General features: G+C 39.6%; 1 protein-coding gene across 6 annotated transcripts in view; it reads left to right on the top strand.

The window, feature by feature from the left end:
• The window catches only part of MVB12B (multivesicular body subunit 12B), a 329,258-nt gene that overhangs the window by 127,191 nt on the left and 180,554 nt on the right, over window positions 1-21,513 (top strand). For all 6 annotated transcript variants that reach the window (XR_006354679.1, XM_043981503.1, XM_043981504.1 and 3 more), the window contains exon 6: window positions 6,648-6,767. Coding sequence is in view for 5 of the 6 variants with exons in the window: in XM_043981503.1 (XP_043837438.1) it covers window positions 6,648-6,767 (120 nt within the window). In the remaining variant the exon portion in view is untranslated. The remainder of the gene's footprint in view (window positions 1-6,647; window positions 6,768-21,513) is intronic.

Raw genomic sequence — 21,513 nt, 5'->3', positions numbered from 1 at the left:
AAGTTTGGTTTCTCACAATTAACATACAGTTTAGAGTGAGAAACAGAAAACACAGGATTATGGGGATTGAGACACCTGGTTTTTCATTGGTAGAACAGGGTTGGGAGACACTGAGGTGAGAGGGAGAGGGCTGTTCTTGTAATATTCTTTAAGTCAGTTGATAGTGGGGAGGAGAGTACTCTTATGAAACCTAAATCAGATGACTTACATGGAGTTGAAACAACTTCACAAGATGTTGAATAAAGGCAAAATGGAGTCACTAATGCTAATTTTTAATTGAACATGTCCAACCTATGCCTGAGCTCAGAACTGCCGCCTGTGAAATCTCCAACAAGTGTTCATTCAGACCTCTAGTGATGGGGCACTCAGTACTTCATTCAGAAGCAGCCCATTTCACTTTTGGATTGCTATGGTAAGATGTTTTCTTTGGTGTAAAGAAAAATTTGCCTTTCTACAACTTCTACCCATTGCTGTCAAGTTCTTCATTCTGGGATCAAGAAGGGTAACTTTCATCCCTGTTTTCCATGACTTAAAATACTTGAAAACTGCTATCAGGTCCCTGGCTAAGCATCCTTAGTTCCCTCAACCAATATTTGTCTATAACACGGCTGCCAGAACTCTCCCCATCCTGGTCAGCTTTCTTTGGCCATATTGACGCTTGTTGATAAGCTTCCTAAAATGTAGTGATCAGAACTCAACAGGATCATGCCAAAATGGCTGAACCAGGGCACAGGAAAGCAAAACTATTGCCTCCTTTGTTCTGGCCACTAGAATATGTTGAAACATGTAGAATTTATAAAATGGAAACTGACCAGAGTGATTTCCCTCCATAGGGTTTTTGAGGTCTTTGTGTAGCCATGGATTCAGTCACTATGTTCTTGACAACATCAGGTCTCTTTAGGAATGATGGACTTGGAATCCAAAAGCTGGATTTTGAATCCCACGTTTCTTACTTATTGAAAAAATGGTATAGAATGGAGAAAATAACCATGAATTTGGAGTCAGAAGCTTTGCTTAGAATCTCAGCTCTGAAAAAAAAAAAAAAAGAAAGAAAGAAAGAAAAGAAAAGAAAAGAATCTCCGCTCTGCTCTTGACTCTATGCATGACTTTTGCCAAGTCATTTGGCTTCTCTGAGAGGGTTGGACTAGGTGATTGCTAGGTTCTCTTCCAGCTCTCAGTTCCATGATCATATTTATTAACTGTGTGACCAAAGGAAAGCCATTTAGTCTGTAGGAGCCTTAATTTTCTCATCTTTAAAATGGCATAATCCTATTTGCATTATCTACTCATAAGATTTCTTGTGAAAATTAAAGAGCTAATGCATGGGAAACATTCTGCAGCCAGAAAAGCCCCATACAAATGTGAGCTGCTATCATTATTATTATCCCAAATATCTGGTGTGCCTTCAAATCACAGCATATTTTCCATTAATCCATTTACTGCCAAAGTTTGAATAATTTTCTGCTATTTCCTCCTCCCCTCATCTAAATCTACCTCTGGCATTTTGTTTAGTGTATTAAATGTTTCAGTTACACAATCACAGAATATTAGAGCCAGAAGGGGATTTGTAGATTATCAAGTCCAATATCATAATTTTTCAGAAGAAGAAACCAAGGCCCAGAGAATATATATTTGCCCAAGGCCGTGTCCATAGTAAGTCACAGACGTGGAAATTAAATCTGACTCCAAGTCCAGTGCTTCTTCCACTATACCACACTTTAATTGTGTTCCCTTCCAAAAGGGCTCCCATTCAAAAAGCACTTAGTTTTCCTCAAGTGTTAGGGCATATTTTCTAAGTAGCCAGAGAGGTAAGTGCATTCTATTGTGTTATGTTGGGGTGAGAGGTTAATAGAAGCTAATAGATTTTTGAGCCTGTTAGGCTCCATGTAACCAGGCTCCACTATGCATTCCCTTCCTACCTTTAGGCTGTTGTGTCAATATGACAATGGCCTAGGGATGGCATTTATTTAATGAATAATATTTTTTCCCAATTACATGTAGAAACAATTTTTAACAATTGGTTAAAAAAAAATTTGAGTTCCAAATTCCGTTCTCTCTTTCTCCCCCTTCCCTGAGACAGTAACCAATTTTATATAGGTTATACATGTGCAATCATGCAAAACATGTTTCCATATTAGTCATGTTGTAAAAGAAAACATAGACCAAAGAAAACACGAACAAAAATAAAGTGAAAAATTGTGTGCTTTGATCTGTATTCAGACTCCATAAGTTCTTTCTCTGGGGGTGGATAGCATTTTTCATCATGAGTCCTTTGGAATTGTCTTGGATCATTGTATCTCTGAGAAGAGCTAAGTCTGTCACAGCTTATCATCACACAGTGTTACTGTCCCCTTCCTCCCCCCTCACCAAGACAGCAAGCAATCTGATATAGGTTATATATGTAAAATCACATTAAACATATTTCTGCATTAGTCATGCTGTGAAAGAAGAATCAGAGCAAAAAGGAAAAACCTCAAAAAAGAAAAACAAAAAAAATAGAAATAGCATGGTTCAATCTGCATCCAGATTCCATAGTTCTTTTTTTCTGGATTTGGAGAGCAATTTCCAGCATAAGTCCTTTGGAACTCTCTAGGACCACTGTATTTCTGAGAAGAGTCAAGTCTATCACAGTTGATCAACACACAGTGTTGTTGATATTCTGTACAATGTTCTCCTGGTTCTGCTCATCTCACTCAGAATTAGTTCATGCAAGTCCTTCCAGGTTTCTCTGAAATCCACCTGGTCATTGTTTCTTGCAGCACGATAGTATTCTATTACATTCATATACCACAACTTGTTCAGCCATTCCCCAATTGATGGGCAGCCCCTCAATTTCCAATTCTTTGCCACCACAAAAAGAGCAGCTATAAATATTTTTGTACATGTGGTTCCTTTTCCCTTTTTATAACATTTTTGGGGAAAAGACCTAATAGTGATATTGCTGGGTCAAAGGGTATGCACAGCTTTATAGCCCTTTGGGCATAGTTCCAAATTGTTCTCCAGAATGGTTGGATCATTTCACAGCTCCACCAACAATGCATTAGTGTTCCAATCTTTCCACAGCTTCTCCAACATTTATTATTTTCCTTTTTTGTCATTTTAGCCAATCTGATAGGTGTCAGTTGGTACCTCAGAGTTGTTTTAATTTGCATTTATCTAATCAATAGCGATTTAGAGCATTTTTTCATATGGCAACAGATAGCTTTGATTTCTTCATCAGAAAACTGCCTGTTCATATCCCTTGACCATTTTTCAATTGGTCTAAATCATGTACCCATTTTGACCTTATTTTAGTATAAGGTCGGCTAGTCATTTCTTATAGCACAATAGTATTCCATCACAATCATATATCACATTTTGTTCAGCCATTACCTAATTGATGGGCATTCCCTCAATTTCTAATTCTTTGTCATTACAAAAAGAGCTGCTATAAATATTTTTTTACAAGTAGGTCCTTTTCCTTTTTTTAAAAAAAATGTTCTTTGGGATACTACAGACCTGTAGCAGTAGTAGTATTGCTGGGTTAAAGGGTATGCACAATTTTCCAGCCCTTTTGGCATAGTTTAGGGATGGTATTTATACAAAATACCAAAAATATTATTTTATGATTAATATTATTTGGAATTTGGGAAAATTTCTCTACAGATGCTTTTCTCCAGTGTTTCATCATAGAATAGTGATGACCCTCAATTCTTCAAGGTTATACCAAGGGGAGTGAATTTTTGTTAAACCAAAGTAACTCAGTAAGCCTCCTATATTAAACATGAAAGATTGTGTTCTGTCTCAGTAAAATGATAACCTATCCTGAATGATATTGCAGATACTTGAAATATTGTGATGATTTGCTCAGGGGGCTGGGCTGAAGTTAATCTTTGTTTAGCATATCTTTTCTTAATAGATAGCTCATTCCATTCTATATGAATCTGGTAGGCTTAATGAAAGCACAGATCCACCATTTTCCATAATTTCATATATATGATTTTTTAGTAATTAATAATTTATGGGGGCAGCTAGATGGCGCAGTGGTTAAGCACCGGCCCTGGATTCAGGAGTACCTGAGTTCAAATCCGGCCTCAGACACTTGACACTTAACTAGCTGTGTGACCGTGGGCAAGTCACTTTACCTCCGTTGCCTGCAAAAAAAAATAAAATAATAATTTATGATGCTCATAATATTTAGAGCTAGAAAGAACCTTTGGTATCACCTGATAAACCCGCTTTGTCTCACTTTTCAGGAAGCTGAGGTACAGAGAAGGGAAAAGCAACTTGCCTAAGGTCGTATAGTAGTAGAGCTGAGATTTGGATCCAGATGCTCAGGGTTTCAAACTTGGGTTCTCTGACTTCAGATATGGAGCTCTGGTAACTGTGCCCATTGCTCTTTAATCATTTGGAGTACTGGGTTTAAGTAATCTTTCTTGGTCACCTATTCTCCCTGCACTCCATGGTATGTCCCTTTAGCTCAGCTGCTTATCTTTTTCTTTTTTCTTTTTGTGGGGTAATGAGGGTTAAGTGACTTGCCCAGGGTCACACAGCTAGTAAGTGTCAAGTGTCTGAGGCCGGATTTGAACTCAGGTTCTTCTGAATCCAGGGTCAGTGCTTTATCCACTGTACCACTTAGCTGCCCCCATCAGCTGCTTGTCTTTCTATCCTTCCTCTTGCTACTTAGAATTAATCTGAAGCAGGCAAAGCTGACTTGGAGGCAGAAGATAGCCTTCTCAAGGCTGAGTGCCAATAACCCAGCTAAAGTAGGAGGAAAGAACACCTGGGACAGATACAAAGGTGTTCTGGAGCTAGTTGGTACTGGTGGGAGAGCCAGTTGTTAAATTTTCATTGTGAGCATTTACACCTTAGAAATTGTAAATGCTACAAATGAGGACTTGATTTATTATTTTGTTGATTGTCTAGACTTAAAGTGATGGAGAAAAATGTTAATAATGCAGATTAAACGCAGAGGTATTTTGTATATACATTTTGTGTGTGTGGAAAGGCAGTTGTTAAATACCAGTCCACCCCTGGATAATACACTAGGTGCCCTAAGTGGTGCAATGGAAAGAATGCTGGTCCTGCAGTTAGGAAGACTCATCTTTCTGAGCTCAAATATGATCTCAGACACCTCCTGGCTTTGTGACCCTGAGCAAGTCACTTAACCCTGTTGCCCTCAGTTTCCTCATCTGCAAAATGAGCTGGAGAAGGAAATGGCAAACCACCCGAGTATCTTTGCCAAGAAAACCACAAATGAGGTCACAAAGAGTCAGAAAAAATGACTGAAAAAAACTTTAAATAGATAGTAACTTCCAAGATTATGACTCAAGAGGACAGACACTCCATGGCCTTTCAGTTGACTTATACATCAATATTATATATTCTTTTAAAATGAGCCTTTTGTATGTTGTTGTGGAGAGGGGCTTGGATTTGGAGTGAAAGACCTGGTTTCAAATCCTAACTTCCAGTAACTACCTCTGTGACCTTGAATAGGTTGCTTAACTTCTCTTTGAAAGTTCTGTGATTCCCATAATCGTAAGCAACAATTTTAAATAATGAATTTACTCTGGGTTAGGTTACAGGGGTTACTGGAAAGTACAAATTACATGTTCAGTCTTTAAGAATCTATGATTTACTGTCTGCTCTTTATACCAACCTAGAGCACACTTCTCTCCTCCTGCAGTACAATACTTCATCAGTTGTTCAAAAAACTCATTACCTAGTGTCTAGACCTTGTAGGATACACCTCCTTGACCTGAACTGGGCCATTTAATGGAAGATCGACAACTTGTCCATTGTTAGGTCTGTGTTCAAAACTTTCAGCTTTAAGTCTTTGAAGCATTGAAGGAAGTATTTAGGGGACTAGTAAAATTGTAATATTTTAGAAATATTCCAAAGTTCAGATTTTTCCACTGTTTCTTTCTCTTTCACATGTTTAGTCTTTAATCGTTATAACACTTGGTGTGCCTTTAACTGGGTTGAAAATCCTAGAATGAGATTCTAGAGCTGGAAGGGAGCATCAATGTCCCTGGTCCAGGCTGGTTCTAGATGGAAGTAGTCATCAAGTTTCCATCTGAACACTTTTTTTTTTTTTTTTTTTTTGGTGAGGCAATTGGGGTTAAGTGACTTGCCCAGGGTCACACAGCTAGTAAGTGTTAAGTGTCTGAGGCCGGATTTGAACTCAGGTCCTCCTGAATCCAGGGCCGGTGCTCTATCCACTGCACCACCTAGCTGCCCCCATCTGAACACTTCTAATGACTCACTAGCTCACCTGTAGCTTATTCTAGTCTGGAGGGTTTGCGTTGTTAGGTGGTTCTTTCTTCCATTGAACAGGCACCTGATTTTGTAGTCTGAGGTTGTGTACCTGAACATGGTAGTATGATTTATTCGTGTTGCATTCTGTCATCAATTGGTGTTTCATATGGTGCTATCTTGGGAGTCAGAAATTGTTCTTATATGTAACTTCTGGGTGGAGCCATCTTTTTATGAAAACAAAACATTGATGTTGGAATAAATTGTTGACTTAAACATGCACAGGGATTAATATGTTTCCTGATCTTTGAATTTATAATTATTTCATCATGAGTCAGGTTGCTTTGTTAGTGAGTCAGGTAAATGAACTGTATTTTTACCAACACTATGAAGGTTTCTCTTTTCTCCTACAGGGAACTGAACAATATGGGAATCTGGTATCGAATGGGCAGAGTCCCAAGAAATCATGAGTCACCTCAACCCACAACTCCTTCCCCATCATCAGCTTCAACACCGGCCCCTAACCTTCCAAGGTGAGACATCTTTACTGGTTTCTTTTATTTCTCTTTTTTGGTCACCTTTTGGCTTTTGCACCTCCATCAGTATGTTGGAGGGCAGAATTCCACAGTCTTGCTTGAGGGTGGTGCTACATATTCTCATAGGCATGCCCCACATTACATTGCCTTGATCAATGTCATTTCACAGTTAACACATTAGAACTAAACTCTTTCAGATTCCAGGGAAGCCTCATTCAGCTCATCACCTAAGATACAAATTGGATGGCTGACAGCAGTCAGAGATGCTGCTGGACTTCCCTATCCCCATTTTGCTTATTGAATATGCAGACAAATAAACAAAATACTGTTTCAATGGAATCAGAATGAAGTGATGCCACCAGTTTATAGTTTGGTGTAAAAGATGATTTTAGTCATCTTGATTTGGAGTCAAAAGATCCTCATTCTTCTACTGTCTGACCTTGAACAAATTTAACTTCTTTGACTCTCATTTTCCTCATTGATGAAATGAGGGGTAGACTGAGCCCTTGAAATCCCAAGCCTGTCTTTCTATGAATGAACTGACCCACACTCTGCTCAGGATTGTTTTGCACAGAAGTCATTAGTAGTTTGATATATTTCTGTAGGGAGTATTAGGATGAACTAACTGCCTTTGTTTAATACCTTCTCTCAAAGATCCAAGAGTATTGGATTTGACACAGAGAGTCTGGGCTTAAATTCCAGCTCTGCCACTTTACCCCCAGGTGACTTTGGGCAAATTAAAGACCTCTGCACCCAAGTTTTCTTATCTTTAAAATGAGGGACTCAAACGAATATCTGTAAAACACTTAGCAAACATGAAAACACTATACAAATGGTTGCTTCTATCTCTAAGGTCTCTTTCAAGTATGCTATGATCTACTTGTCTAAAATGGATATCTTAATATTTGTACCCCTTGCCTCACAAAGCTATGAAGAAAGCACTTTGTGAACTACAAAGTGCATAGAAGTGTGAATTTTGATGGTGTTTTGATACATTAACAATCTGTGGAGTTCCTGAATGATGCATGAAAGTTCGGTATTCTCAGCTTACTAGTCGTGATCACTTCTCATAAAGAATTTTAAGGCAAATTCTTTCCCTGCCTTGGCAAGCAAACCAATTTGCAAACCAGTGAGACTTGGCAATAACAGCGTAATAATTGCTATTGTTTCTTTTCCTGGACAGTCTTAGGCTACTTTAGCAATGAGTATTTCATATCCCATACACGATAATATCTGCAGTTTTCTTTCATCTCTGAAGTTAGTTCTAACAGTGGTTTGCAGAAAAGAATTCAAAGGAGCAAAATTCTTCATTTTCATCTTAGAGATAGCCAGGACTAAAATAGCCCCTGTATTTTTGTAGGGAAGCAGTTGGTTTTAAACAAGGTTATCAAAGAACCTCAATGTTCATTTTAAATTCATGGTAGAAAGCAGAGAGCTTCCTGAAGTCTCATGAGAAAATAAAGATAAGCTCCAGAAATATAGAATTTTAGAGTTGAAAGAGTCTGTCTTCTGCTGTATACCTGACTTGTAGTTACCCAGTCTGCTTGATAACATAATGTGGGAGGGGAAATCCACTGCTTCTTGAGGAGTTTATGCCACTAGATTGCTCTACATTTTTAGGAAATTTTCCCCTTACATCAAGGCTAAATTTATTTCTTCACGACTTCCACCAGTTACTCCCAGTTGTATCTTTTTGGGCCAAAGGGAAAAAAAATCTAACCTCTTTCCCACATGACAGCCTTCAAATATTGGACAGTTATTTCATGCCTTTACATGTTCTCTTCTCTAACCTGAGCAGCCCCATTTCTTTCAACTTATTCTCATACTTTAAGAACATGACACCTATCACCTTCCTGATTGCCCTTATCTAAGTAATCTCCAGTTTATCAGTGCCCTCTCCAAAATTTGGTGTTTAGAACTGAACCTGCTAGTCCAGATGTTATATAACTGGGACAGGATACAGCAGAACTTCAACCCCACACTCCTAAACATAGCCTCAATGCAGCCTGAGATAACATTAGCTTTCTAAGTCACCATATCATGGCAAGGTGCATTATAGCCAAATAGCCTTCATTTTGTATTTGTGATCTTGATTTTTTAACCCAAATTTAAGACTGTATAATTAAATTTCTTAAATTTGGCTCCATGTCCCCCCCCCCCATTGAGATTTTTGTTAATCTTTTCTTATTATCCAGTATGTTAGCAATCCTTCCAAGCTTTGTGTCATCTGTAAATTTGATGAGTATATTATTTTTGCCTTTTTCCAAGTCATTGTGTAGCCCTCTGAGGCACTCCTACCAGACATTTCCCTCCAATTGACATCTAACTACAAATAACATTTTTTGAGGCCCAGTTATTCAGCCAGTTGCAAATCCACCTGCCTGGTTTTATCTAGCCCTCTAATCTTCATTGTTTCTACAACATCTTGAGAAACTTTGTTAAATGCTTTGCCAAAACTTAAGAAACATATCTATAGTATGTTGCCTGATCTGCTAGTCTAGTCATCCTATCCAAAAAAAGCCCCCCAAAACAAACAAGCTTTTGCTTCTGATCCAAATAAAGCCCTGTTGGCTCCATATGATGACCACTTCCTTCTCTAGCTGCCCGCACCCATCCCTTTAGTAACATCTCCCATATTTTTCTTAGGAATTGAAGTCAAGCTTACTGGCCTCTATGATACAGATGACATTCTCTTTGATTTAAAAAAAATCAGTACATTTGCTCTTCACCTCTTCCTGTGGTACCTCCTCCATTCTCCAGTCTTTTAACTATCACTTATCGGGGCCTAGTGATTTTATCTGTCAGTCCTCTCAGCACCTGAGAACTAGCTTGGTCTGGGTCAAATGAAAACAGGTAACAAAATGCTGAAGTAAACAGAACCTAAAGGAATGAGATTAGAACAAACTAAGTGAGGTAAATTTTGGGATTAGATGTAACTTGAACCCATGTAAAGAGAGAATGTGTATGTGAGGAGTTCTGAAGTTTAAATATATGCACATAATACACACACATACACACACATATGTGTGTGTGTAGGAGTTTGGTCTAGTGAATGGAGGGTCAGCCTTGGAAAAAGGAGACCATGAGTTCAATTCCTTTTTTTTTTTTTTTTGAGGCAGTTGTGGTTAAGTGACTTGCCCAGGGTCACACAGCTAATAAGTGTCTGAGGCTGGATTTGAACTCAGGTCCTCCTAACTCCAGGGTTGGTGTTCTAGCTACTGTGCCACCTAGATGCCCTTGAGTTCAATTCCTGCCACATGGACAAGTCCTGTAACTTCTCAGTGTTTCAGGTGTGAGATTAAAAATTGGGTATTAGATCATAAATCTCCCCTACTTAACCTTTCCCTTAATTTATCTCCCAGACTAGTAAATGGAAGAAGCTTTTGGTTTTCTAAATAGACCTTTTATTGATATGGTAGTCACAAGGTGATGTTGATTAGAAGGATAGGAAAGTAGAAACACAATACAAATCGTCTTAAGTCTAAGCTTAGTCTATATTCCTTATAAAAACTCACCCAAACCTAAAGGTCACCTTTGGAGAGCGCGAGACTGTCCGTGCCGCGCCGCCAGGTGCCCCGCCAAGCTGGAAAAGCCTCACTTCCATTCTCTCCACCCCGGAAGTCCCGTGCGCAGCAGGCGGACTGTTCGTCTCCTCCCCAAAAGGGTGGTCCTTCAAAAACTGGCGTCTTTCAGTTATCCTGACTGTTAAAAACTTTCATATTTTACCACACAGGTAACATTTGATTTGCTGATTTGTATCAGTGGGGGAGTTTCTATGACAGGTGCTCACTTTGTGGATGAAATAATGTTCATACTCCTCCTTCCCTAATATAAATCTCTCTCTCACACACACACACACACACACACACACACACACGAACAATTGCATGCATGTTGTCCAGTTTTGGGAGGCTACAAAAAGACTTTGGATTGCTCCCAATAAAAAGTGAGGACTGTCTGATAAAATTTTAGAATGTTGAAATTATAAGGGACCTTAAAGATGATCTAATTTGGAAAAGTGACTCCCTCATACTATCATGGTTCTATATCCCAGAGCTTGTGTTCTCTGCCATTATCTCTGGTATCCCCCATGCTATGATGAAGCTCCAAAGAAGAATTTTCATAGAGATGTGCAAATATCATAAATTGGTTTTTTTATGTAAGATTACGAATTAAGGAAATGTGAAAGAAGTGAGAGAAGATGCTCAGTATCTCATTCCTCACTCCTCCAGGGAGATAACAGTAGACAATATTGAACCCAAGACTGCATAAGTGATTTCAAAATTCAAGAACACGTTTCTCATTCCAGAAAAGGGATGTGGTATGTTGTAGTGGAAAGAACAGTAGGCTCAGAGTCAGGAAAACTACACTGGAATCTCCTTGTGCCCTTAGCAAAACCATTTCTCATTCCATGGGCCTTAGTTTTCTCCCCGGGAAAATGAAGTCATTGGACTCAATGGTCTTTAAGGTCCCTTTGTGATTCTAAATTGATAAGGGGCCAGGCATTCTCCAGAGACCACAAAGGACTTTGCTCCTAGGGATGTCTTCCACTAAAAAAAGCAAGGACTTTTAGAATTACAAACTTTGTTGTTTGGTTTTTGTTGTCCTTGTTGTTTGTTTGTTTTTTGGTGAGGCAATTGGGGTTAAGTGACTTGCCCAGGGTCACACAGCTAGTAAATGTAAAGTGTCTGAGTCCGAATTTGAACTCAGGTCCTCCTCAGTTCAGGGCCAGTGCTCTATCCACTGCGCCACTTAGCTGCCCCTAGAATTAGAAACTTTGAATAGTAAAGGCCTTGGAGATAATCTAATTTACTGCCCTCATATATTTTTTTACAAAATGTTTTACTGATACATTTTGTTTTTTATCAAAGTAATTCCTGGAAACTATCTACCTCTCAATCTCTAATCTAATTTTTTTTTGTGACAAAGAGTAATAAATAGTTCAAGAACAAATCCTGCAATACAGTGACTGCACCTGGCAACATATACTGGCGGCTAGTTGGCACAGTGAAGGTACCATTGGACTCATAGTCAGGAAAACATGAGTTCTAATCCTACCTTAGAGCACTTACTAGCTGTGTGATCTTGGGCAGCCATCTACCTCCCAGGATTGTTAAAGAGTTGTCAGCAAGCATTTGTTAAACATGTATTATATTTTGGGCCCTGTGGAGTGCAAGTATGAGCAAATACAAGCAAAAAGAAAGACAGTTGACCTCAGGGAACTTCCATTCTGAAGGAATCAGAGAAGAAAGAGGTGGGGGACAGGGAGAGTCAGGAAGAAGGAGTCCTTGTGGGCTTGTAGTAGAGAAAGTCCAGAGAACCAGACATGGAGCAAGTGTTAGGAGTGAGGATCTAGTGGGATCAAATGAGATAACATGTCAAGTACTTTGTAGACATTAAGACTCTTCATAAATAGAGGTTATTAGCATCCTTATCATCATTACATTGTGTCCGATGTTGTTCCTCCTGCAACTTCTCTCAGTTTTACAGGGGATTTAGAGAAGGGAAGTGACTTGTCCACACAACTCATTATAACAAAGCCATGTTGATCAAGAGCCCGAGTCTCCTGCCTTCTGGTCTACCCCCTACTTTTCTTACTCTGTCCTGTAAAGGCAACAGACACAGCTTTCCAAGGTACTGGCTCCTTCTCATAAATGGCCCAAAGGACCTTTGTTCTTTGGCCCCAAGTCTTCCTCCTTATTAAATTCTAATCTCTATTTGTTTTTTAATCCCTGACTCTAACCACTGAGAAATAGCTACAGCTGAGGCAAAGTCACTTGTGGGAAGGAGATTCTCTGATTCAGAGGACAATCTTACCACCACACTCACACCACATGCTGTACCATGTAGCTGTCCCTTGTAGCTGTCCCAGAGGAGTATTGTAGGTTCTAGAAACATGGTATACCAGCGACCAATCATAGTGCACCAGGCACCATGTGGGTAAGGACCATGAAGCAAGACACAGTGACAGTGTTTGTGAAAAGAGGAAGTGTCATCCTGCCATGAAGGTGGCCTGGTTTAAAAAAAGTGTCTGAGGTTAGGTTTGAACTCATGTCCTTCCAACTTCAGGACTAGTGTTCTATCCAGTGCAGCACCTAGGTGCCCCAATTCCTAATTAACCTTTATCTCAAATTCCTTCTTTTTCTCTTTTTTCCTACTATCTGCTATATACTTCATACCATAATAATTCATTTTTAGGGTTTTTATATAACAGAAAAAATTATAAATTCAAAAAATCCCCTGGGGAAAGGTTGTTAGAAGTAGATACGTGTGCATGTGTCACAAACCAGACTGCTGAGTTCTGGATTTAGGACAGGCTGTGTTGGAGCCTGCTCATATTGTCTCTCCAGTTGATTGTTAAATTTCTAGTGTGAGTATTTAAACCCTGGAAATTGGTAAGTGCTACAAATCAGGGCTTGATTTATTGTTTTGTTGATCACTTACACTTAAGAAAGTGATAGAGAAAATGTTAATTATGCATATTCAATTTAAAAGTGTGTCATGCATTTTCAGAGAGCTGGTTGTTAAACATTAGCAGAACCCTCCTGATTTAGCAATACACTGGGTTTCTTTCTTTCTTTCTTTCTTTCTTTCTTTCTTTCTTTCTTTCTTTCTTTCTTTCTTTCTTTCTTTCTTTCTTTCTTTCTTTCTTTCTTTCTTTCTTTCTTTCTTTCTTTCTTTCTTTCTTTCTTTCTTTCTTTCTTTCTTTCTTTCTTTCTTTCTTTCTTTCTTTCTTTCTTTCTTTCTTTCTTTCTTTCTTTCTTTCTTTCTTTCTTTCTTTCTTTCTTTCTTTCTTTCTTTCTTTCTTTCTTTCTTTCTTTCTTTCTTCTTTCTTTCTTTCCACTGGGTTTCTAAACTAAGGTTTAATTAGTTTTCCAGCCATAATTATCATAATAATCTCTAGGCCAGGAGTCTACACCAAAGGGCCCTGACTCCTTCCTGACCTACCTAGAAAATGGCATCTTCTGTACTCAATGCCTTCCTTACCATTTTGTCACTCACTTTCCTAAGCACTGTGGATTTAAGTTGTTCACTCATTCTACAATTCTAATCTTACTTACAGCCTCACTTACAGTTGGTGTGGAAGCTTCATGGCCTCTGACTTTAGAGTGTTTTCTATAGCATTTGAAGGTGTGCAAAGCGTCCCTTTCACAACAACTCCATGAGGGAGGCAGTGCAAATATCTCCATTGGAGAGATGAAGAGACCAAGAGACCAATGCCTAAATTGGGAAAATGATTTGCCTGTGATTATACAGTAGTCAGGAACAGAGCTGGGATGGAAACCCAGGCCCTAGGATTGCTGTCCCCACATATTTTTTTTTCATTTTTATCTCTGGATCCACAGTGTCTGGCACATAAGAGGTGCTTAATAAGTGCTTATTGAATAAAATTGAATGGATAAGAAGATAGGAGGTTTGGGAGGCAGTGCAGACACCACACTGCTTTCCTGTCCAGTGTCTTTCCAACAACGTCACCATGTTGTCTGATCTCTGCCTGACTTCCACCTTGCTTTGACCAAGGGAAAAACAACTGAATGAATATAGAAGTAAAAAGTTAGTGTTTCCATCAGCTCAGAAGTCAGAATAATGTGACCTGAACACACTTTTTATTCCCAGAATTTATAGAAGATGATTGGTTTCATTACAGATTCCTCTGTTTTCAGACTACCTCTTTCCCGGTTGACTAGCATTTATAGATTTTGTTAGCGTATTTCTAACTCAGAAATGTTCTGGAGGCACATTAGTTTGGGAAACATTTCTTTAGTATGAAGTTCTTACTAAATTTAGTAGGAATGAGAGTCAAGATGGTCCTGTAATCTCACTGCTATAAGGCACTCCCTCTCCCGATGCAGTTTCCCTGGATCCAGAGTTGCCTGAATCAGTAAGAGGCTGAGTTGACTTACCTAGAGTCACACCATCCATGTGTGTGTCATGGGTGAGACTTGAACCTACATTTTCTTGGCTATTCCTGACCTGCTCTTGATTGACTCCCTGTTGTCTTTCTTTCCTAATTGCTAAATTTAATGTAAGTAATAAGGACTGTCGCATCACAAACAAAGGTATAGCCAATTTATGAGGCAGGTTGGAATTTTCTATGGTAGAGAGACAACTGAAATTTTCCAATACCTCACCATACATGGAGGTGACCCTGGTTTATCAAAGGTTACAGCCGTGGAGTACTCACATACATCCTACCAAGGTGAAAGGGCTTTGAGTACAGGACTGGCAGTGGTGTAACAATTGGAATAATGCCACCTGCTGGAGACTTACTGTAGAAGAGTTCCGCCCATGAAGTGAAGGTCTTTGAGGGCAAGACCGGGAGTCTTTTCTTTGGCGTCAGGAAGTGACGCGGGCTAGTGGGAGGAAGAAGGGAGAGACTGGTGGCTCGGTCTCACGCTCTTTCCTTTGGACTCTGGTGGAGAGCGGAGCTAGAAATGTGCTCTCCCTTTAATAGATAGGAATCTAGGCCTTTCTTCTCTCTTTATCAAATTCTTATTCTTCTTAATAAATGCTTCAAAGTCTAACTCTTGCTAAAGCTTATAATTTATTGGCGACCACTCACTAGATATTTTAGACAGTTTAGCTAGAATTTTAGCCCTTAACAGTGGATTGTTGTCAGTTGACCAGTTTAAGTACAGAAAGACCCTCAGATTGTCCCCTGGGTATTGCATTATTATGATAAGTAGCAATTTAGAATAAACTACTTACTAAGTTGGAGAGAGTGGTTGCTGTCTGTAGTTAAGGAAATATATTTGCTGACAAAATAGAGAATCCTTGGAACATTTAAAGCAGGGGTTCTTACCTTTTTTGGATCATGGACCCCTTTGGCAATCTGGCGAAGCCTGTGGAACTCTTTCTGAGAATAATGTTTTTTAATGCATAAGATAAAATGATAGTAATAGTAATGATAATAATAACATTTATATATCACTTTAAGGTTTGCAAAACCCTTTACATAGATTATCTCATTTCATCCTCACAACAGCCCTGTAAAGTTAAGTGTTATTATTATTCCCATTTGATACATGAGGAAATTGAGGCTCAGTGAGATTGTGATTTGTCCAGGATCAGAATTTGAGGCAGGATTTGAATTTAGCTCTTCTTGAGTACAAGGCCAGCACTCTATACACTTTACTTCTAGATGCAATTATATTGAAATATAGTTATCCAAAAAAAAGGAATTCATGGACTCTAGGTTAAGAATACTTAAGTAAGAGATACAATCAAATTTTTGTTAGGGAGAAGGGACAGGGTTGGGCAGAAGTTTGTTACTCCATGTGGAAAGGGCGTTGTTATGGTTGAGTGGAGAAGCCTTTAGAATCTCAAGATGCCACCAGCAGCCTCGCAGGCAAGACCAGTAGAACTGGGGGCAGAGAGAGACTAGAGCATCAGCAACAGTCAGAAAGGAGTGTTTACAAGCTTTGTATATTTTATAACCTTTTGTTGTACAGTTTATGGTTTACAATGGCTGCAAGGAAATTGGATCCGTTTTGTTTTACTCACCAAATAAAACACATGTCAGAATAGTCAATATAAAATGTATTCTAATTTGGCTGAGTTAAAACAGCCAGGATGCTGTGGAATAATTGAATGTTACATTAATGCCTCCTAGTAAAAACCATCTGTCTATCTATTGAAAACTCTTCTGTCTTTGCTTGTGTAATTTGCAGGTAATGTCCACACTCATAAGAAACACCTCTGCTCCTGGGATCACAGGACTTGGAGCTGGCAGGGACCTCAGAAACCATCTAGTTCAATCCATGCACTTTACAGATGAGAATACTGAGGTCCAGAGAGCCTTGGGAGGGTCACTGGCCCAATGTCACAGAACCAAGAATTGAATATAGGTCTTCTAAGCCCAAATTTCCAGTTCTTTTCACTATATTATACTCAGGGGTTTGCTGGGGATTGGGGGGCACCTGTTTAGGGTCCTTTGAGATGGCAGTGTGGTATGATGCATTAGGACACATGGGTTCTGGGTAAGAGTTCAGTCTCCACCACTACATAGCTTGTTGCTACAGGCCACTTGCTTGATCTGCCTAGAGCTCAGTTTCCTAAAATGTCAAGTAGGGATTGTAATTTTCATACTATTTTCCTCCCAGGGTCACAGTAAGACTTTATGAACCTTCAGTTGTACAATTGAAGCATGCCTTGTTTTCCCTTAATGCGAACAATTAGATCTTGTTTCCATTTCACGAATTAGGTAAAGATATATTTTTAATGTAATGATAAAGTCTCTTAATTTGAGATCTGTCTACATAATTAATAACTACCAGTTCAGAGGTGAGTCTAGAATTCTGCTCAAAGGAGGTTGTTATTTCAAGTAACTACTTTCTGATGTTAGATGCTGAGATTTGTGCCTGGTTTCCCATAAGCCCCACATAGAGGGAGGGAGGGAGGGAGGGAGGGAGGGAGGAAGGAAGGAAGGAAGGAAGGAAGGAAGGAAGGAAGGAAGGAAGGAAGCTTTTATTAAGCACCTACTATGTGTCAGGAACTATGCTAACTTCTACACAAATATTATCATATTTGTTACTCACAACAATCCTGGGAGGTAGGTTATTATTCCTGTTTTTACAAATCAGGAAACTGAGGCAAACAGGAGTTAAGAGGATTGCCCAAGTTCACATAGGTAGTAAGTGTCTGAGACTGGATTTGAACTTGGGGTTTCCTGGCTCCAAGTCTGCCACTGTATCCACTGTGCTATCTTCTGGGTTCATAATTTGTCCCTTTTTACAAACTGTAAGACTTTTAGGTATTGATTTAACTAGGTTACCTTTTAGGGTACAACTTGGTATAATGGAAAGAACATTAGACTTGCAGTCAGAGGACTGTAGTCACATCCCAGTTCTGCTATTTATGATCATTGTAACTCTGGGCAAACAACTTGTCCTTTCCTGGACCTCACTTTCCTCAATCTGTAAAATGAAGGAGTTGAACTAAATGAGATTTGTGTTTTCCAGTCCTAAAACCTACATGTAATTGTAAGATTCCAGAGTTGTACTTCTGTACTTTGGTTTCCTAACTGTAAAAATGGTAATCATAATCTTTTCCTGGAGTTTTATATTGTGGTGACTATAGTGTGAACGTTCCCATCCACATTATTTATCCACCAAAGTCCTGCTGTGCTGCTTGATGATGGTAGAGAAGTGATCTTGGGTTTCAAACTCTGCCTCAGTGGCACACAGTCTGGAAAGGCTCCAGGCATGAGCGTGTTGATAGATTGTGTGTCCATCATCTGAGACCAGCCTAGCTAACTTTGGAGAGGCTCATTACCAGAAGAATAACTTCCAGGAAATTGATTATTTTGGCCCCCATGACTCATGAAAACTGCCCACTTACTCTAGTAATGGTGGGGGGAAGGGAATACTTGTATTAGTGGAGTAAACACCCATTTGGATGAAAATGCTCTTCCTTGAGATATTCAAGTATTTTTCCATTGTCAAAAGCTGTTTTTACCTTGTTACCCAAATGCTAGACTACTCAAAACAAAGTGTATGAGTTCCAGGAAAATCTCTTTCTCTTGCCTTACCAAAGTAAGACTTGAGCTTTAAGTTTAGGTTCTTCTCATGAAAGTCCTATCTGCTCCAAAACAGAAATGGTACAAACCAGAGAGAATGAATGTTCATAGCAGCTTTTAAGAAGTATCTCATTACTACTTAGACCATGGAACTCATGGAGCCCAAGGTGTAGAGTAGCTTAGGAAAATCCCCTTAGGAAGAGCTTTGCATAGAGAGAATTTTCTGTCATAAGAAGATATATTTTCCTCTGTTTTGATGCTATCTCAAATACATGCTTTTGAGATTAAGACAAGTATAATATAACATAAAGAGTGATGGACTTAGGGCAGGATTCCTGGGTTTAAAGACTAACTCTAACAGTTACTGTGTAATGTTGGGCAAGTTACATAATGCGGGTAAACTTCAGTTTCTTTGTCTGTAAAATGGGAATAGCCTTGGACCACCTATTTCACAGGACGACATGAATCTTGGTGCCCGCCTTTAGGGAAATCTCTGTCTGAAAGAGAACCCAGGACAGGTCTTGAAGGTCTAGGACCAGATTTGATGAACTAGGCAGAATTCGAGCCTAGTTTTTCATTATACTTTATCCTTGCTGACATGAGTTGGAGGTCAGGAGTGTGTGTGGGGGTTGGTAGGTGAGCTTAAATAACCATCGTCCTCTGGATTTTGTGTGTAATTGTGGGAGAGTGTTTTCCTAATTTTTTTGGGGGGTATTTTGTACCAGCTGTTTTAGTTAAATGCCACCTTAGTAAATGCCAGTTTCTAAAACCTAATTATCTCTGGCTAATTGGTAATTCATATGAGGGATACATCAGTAGGGGCTCATGAGTGATGGTATTAGATTTTAAATTAGAGTAGATGATATTAGAGCAATCCCTCCTGCAACTTACCAGAGTTGTCCCCAGAACTCTAAGAAGAAAAATCATTTGCCATTCTCTGAGGACCTGACCTACTCCTCTGAGTGCCAGTTGGGAGAATGAGCTCAGAGTCTGCACTACAAGTGTATGAGATCAAGGAGGCACCTCCTCAGTCCCTCAATGGGAGAGGGTGTGGAAACAACAGAGAGAAGACATTAAGGTCTTGGGTGAGAGTTGAAGCAACACACAGTATTTTGGTGGCAGGAGAAAGAAGAGCTCACAAAAGATACATAGAATGATTGAAGAGGGTGAGCCAGGGAGCAAAGTGTTATGAAAGCCAAGAGAAGAGAAAGTTTTAAGCAGAATGGTCTGAAATGCTAAAAGGAGGTTAAAGAGAATGAAGAAGGAGAAAGGGCTATTGAATTTAGTATTTGGGAGATCACTGCTGACCATTGAGAGAGTGAGCTTGCTTGAAATAGGCCAAAGGGTGAAGAATTCATTGAAATTGAAGTAATAAGCTTAGACTAGGGTGGCATAGTAGAAAGTTCTCAGGACTTAGTTCAAAGGACTCTTTTTTTGTGACCTTGGATAAATTATTTTCCCTCTCTTGGTCAGCTTCATGGTCTATAAGATTGGGGTATTGGACGACTTGAGAAGCAGCATGTTGTAGGAGAAAACACTAGATTTAGAGTCAGAAGATGTGGGTTCATATCCCCTCTCTGCTAATGACAAGGTTTGCAACTTTGGACAAATCATTTAACATCTGTAGGCTTCAGTTCCTAATCTATCAAATGAGGGATTTGGGCTAGATTTTCCCTGAATTTTCTTCTGTCTCCCAGTCACCATGTGAATGTGTGACCTCTGACTTTTCAGGTGGTCCTGCTGAGAGGAAGGGAGAAAGGGCCAGGATGTTGGGGGCTCGCGATTTAACATCATTCACATTTTTTTTTCTCCTGATGACTCATGGTAGTTGTTATGAACCTCAACAACTGTATTGCACGGTAATAGAGTTAAGCCCTCAGGACCCATTGAGACTTGTAGGGCTGTTTGCCCTGTTCGAAATTGCCCCAGATTGTTTTATTGTTGGCGATCTTGCTCTCTGGTGTCTTCTCCCTCATTGTCAGTTGTCGCTTCTGTGACAGTGTCTGTGTGATGTCCTGGCCTTTATTAAGAGGGAACAATCCTCTCCTTCCCTTGGTGGAAATTGTGTCTGCCACTTGGTATGTGTTTAAAGCATTTTTGATACTGGAGAACTAATGATTGATTTTGTATTATACATGTAATGAATCAACGGGGTGACATGGAAGCTGATGAAAGTTAATGTGATCTAGGCTGCTTGAACAGAGGCCTAGTGTCCAGAGTGGGGAGGTGACAGTCCTGCAATCATGTGCCTTGTCAGACCTCCTCTGCAGTACTGTTTTCATTTCTGGGCACCCCATCTTGGGAAGGGGGTTGACAACCTGAAGCACATACAGGAGAGGGCACCAGGAGGTTAAGGAACTGTATTTAGGTACCACCACCTCCAGAAAGTCTTCCCTGATTCCTTCTCATGGCTCCTTGTTCATGTGTCTCCAATTATTTTGCTTTCCCTTGTATAATGGTTATTTATATACTTACCTCAGGCCATCCTCCTTGTTAGACCAGGGACTGATTTCCCCCAGAGACTAGCACAGGACCTTCCTTGAAATGGCAGTTGCTTACTAAATGTTTAAGTGAATTGAGAAGAGTCTGACTAGGGCATGTGGGAGAGACTTATAACCTTATTTAAGTAATTGTAGGACTGTCATAGGAAAGAGAAATTAAACTTGTTAGGAGGCTGCCAGGTGGTGCAGTGCTTAGAATATTGGTCTTGGATTTGAGATGATCTGAATTCAAATCCTGCCTTTTATATTTACTTAGCTATGTGACCCTGGACAAGTTACTTAACCTCTTGCAGCCTCTGTTTCTTTGTTTGTAAAATGGTGACACTAATAGTGCCTACACTTCAGCGTTGTTGTGAGGCTCAAATGAGATAATTCATGTAAAGTGGTTTGCAAACCTTCAAGTGCCATATAAATGCTAGCTGTTATCATTACTACTACCACTCTTGTTATTTTTCTACTTAGTTCCAGAAGGCAGAGCTGAGAATAAGGGGTCTACATGACAGGGGCAGACCTCAGCACTATGTTGTAAGCAAAAACTTCTAACACCGAGAGTTGTTCAGAAGTGGAATTAGCAAGTAACTCCACTGCCTGATCACTTACTTGTCAGGATGTTAGAGGGAATTCCTGATCTGGGAGGGGTTGGACCAAATGATCTCTCTTGACCTTTCTGCCTCTGCATTGGTGATTCCATTTGTGTTCTGGATTGGATTCTAGAAGACCCACT

This window comes from Dromiciops gliroides, chromosome 2 (genome assembly GCF_019393635.1).
Source record: "Dromiciops gliroides isolate mDroGli1 chromosome 2, mDroGli1.pri, whole genome shotgun sequence".
Classification (NCBI taxonomy): Eukaryota; Metazoa; Chordata; class Mammalia; order Microbiotheria; family Microbiotheriidae; genus Dromiciops; species Dromiciops gliroides.
Note: the sequence above shows the minus strand (reverse complement) of the source record. Positions and strands in the feature narration are given on the sequence as shown.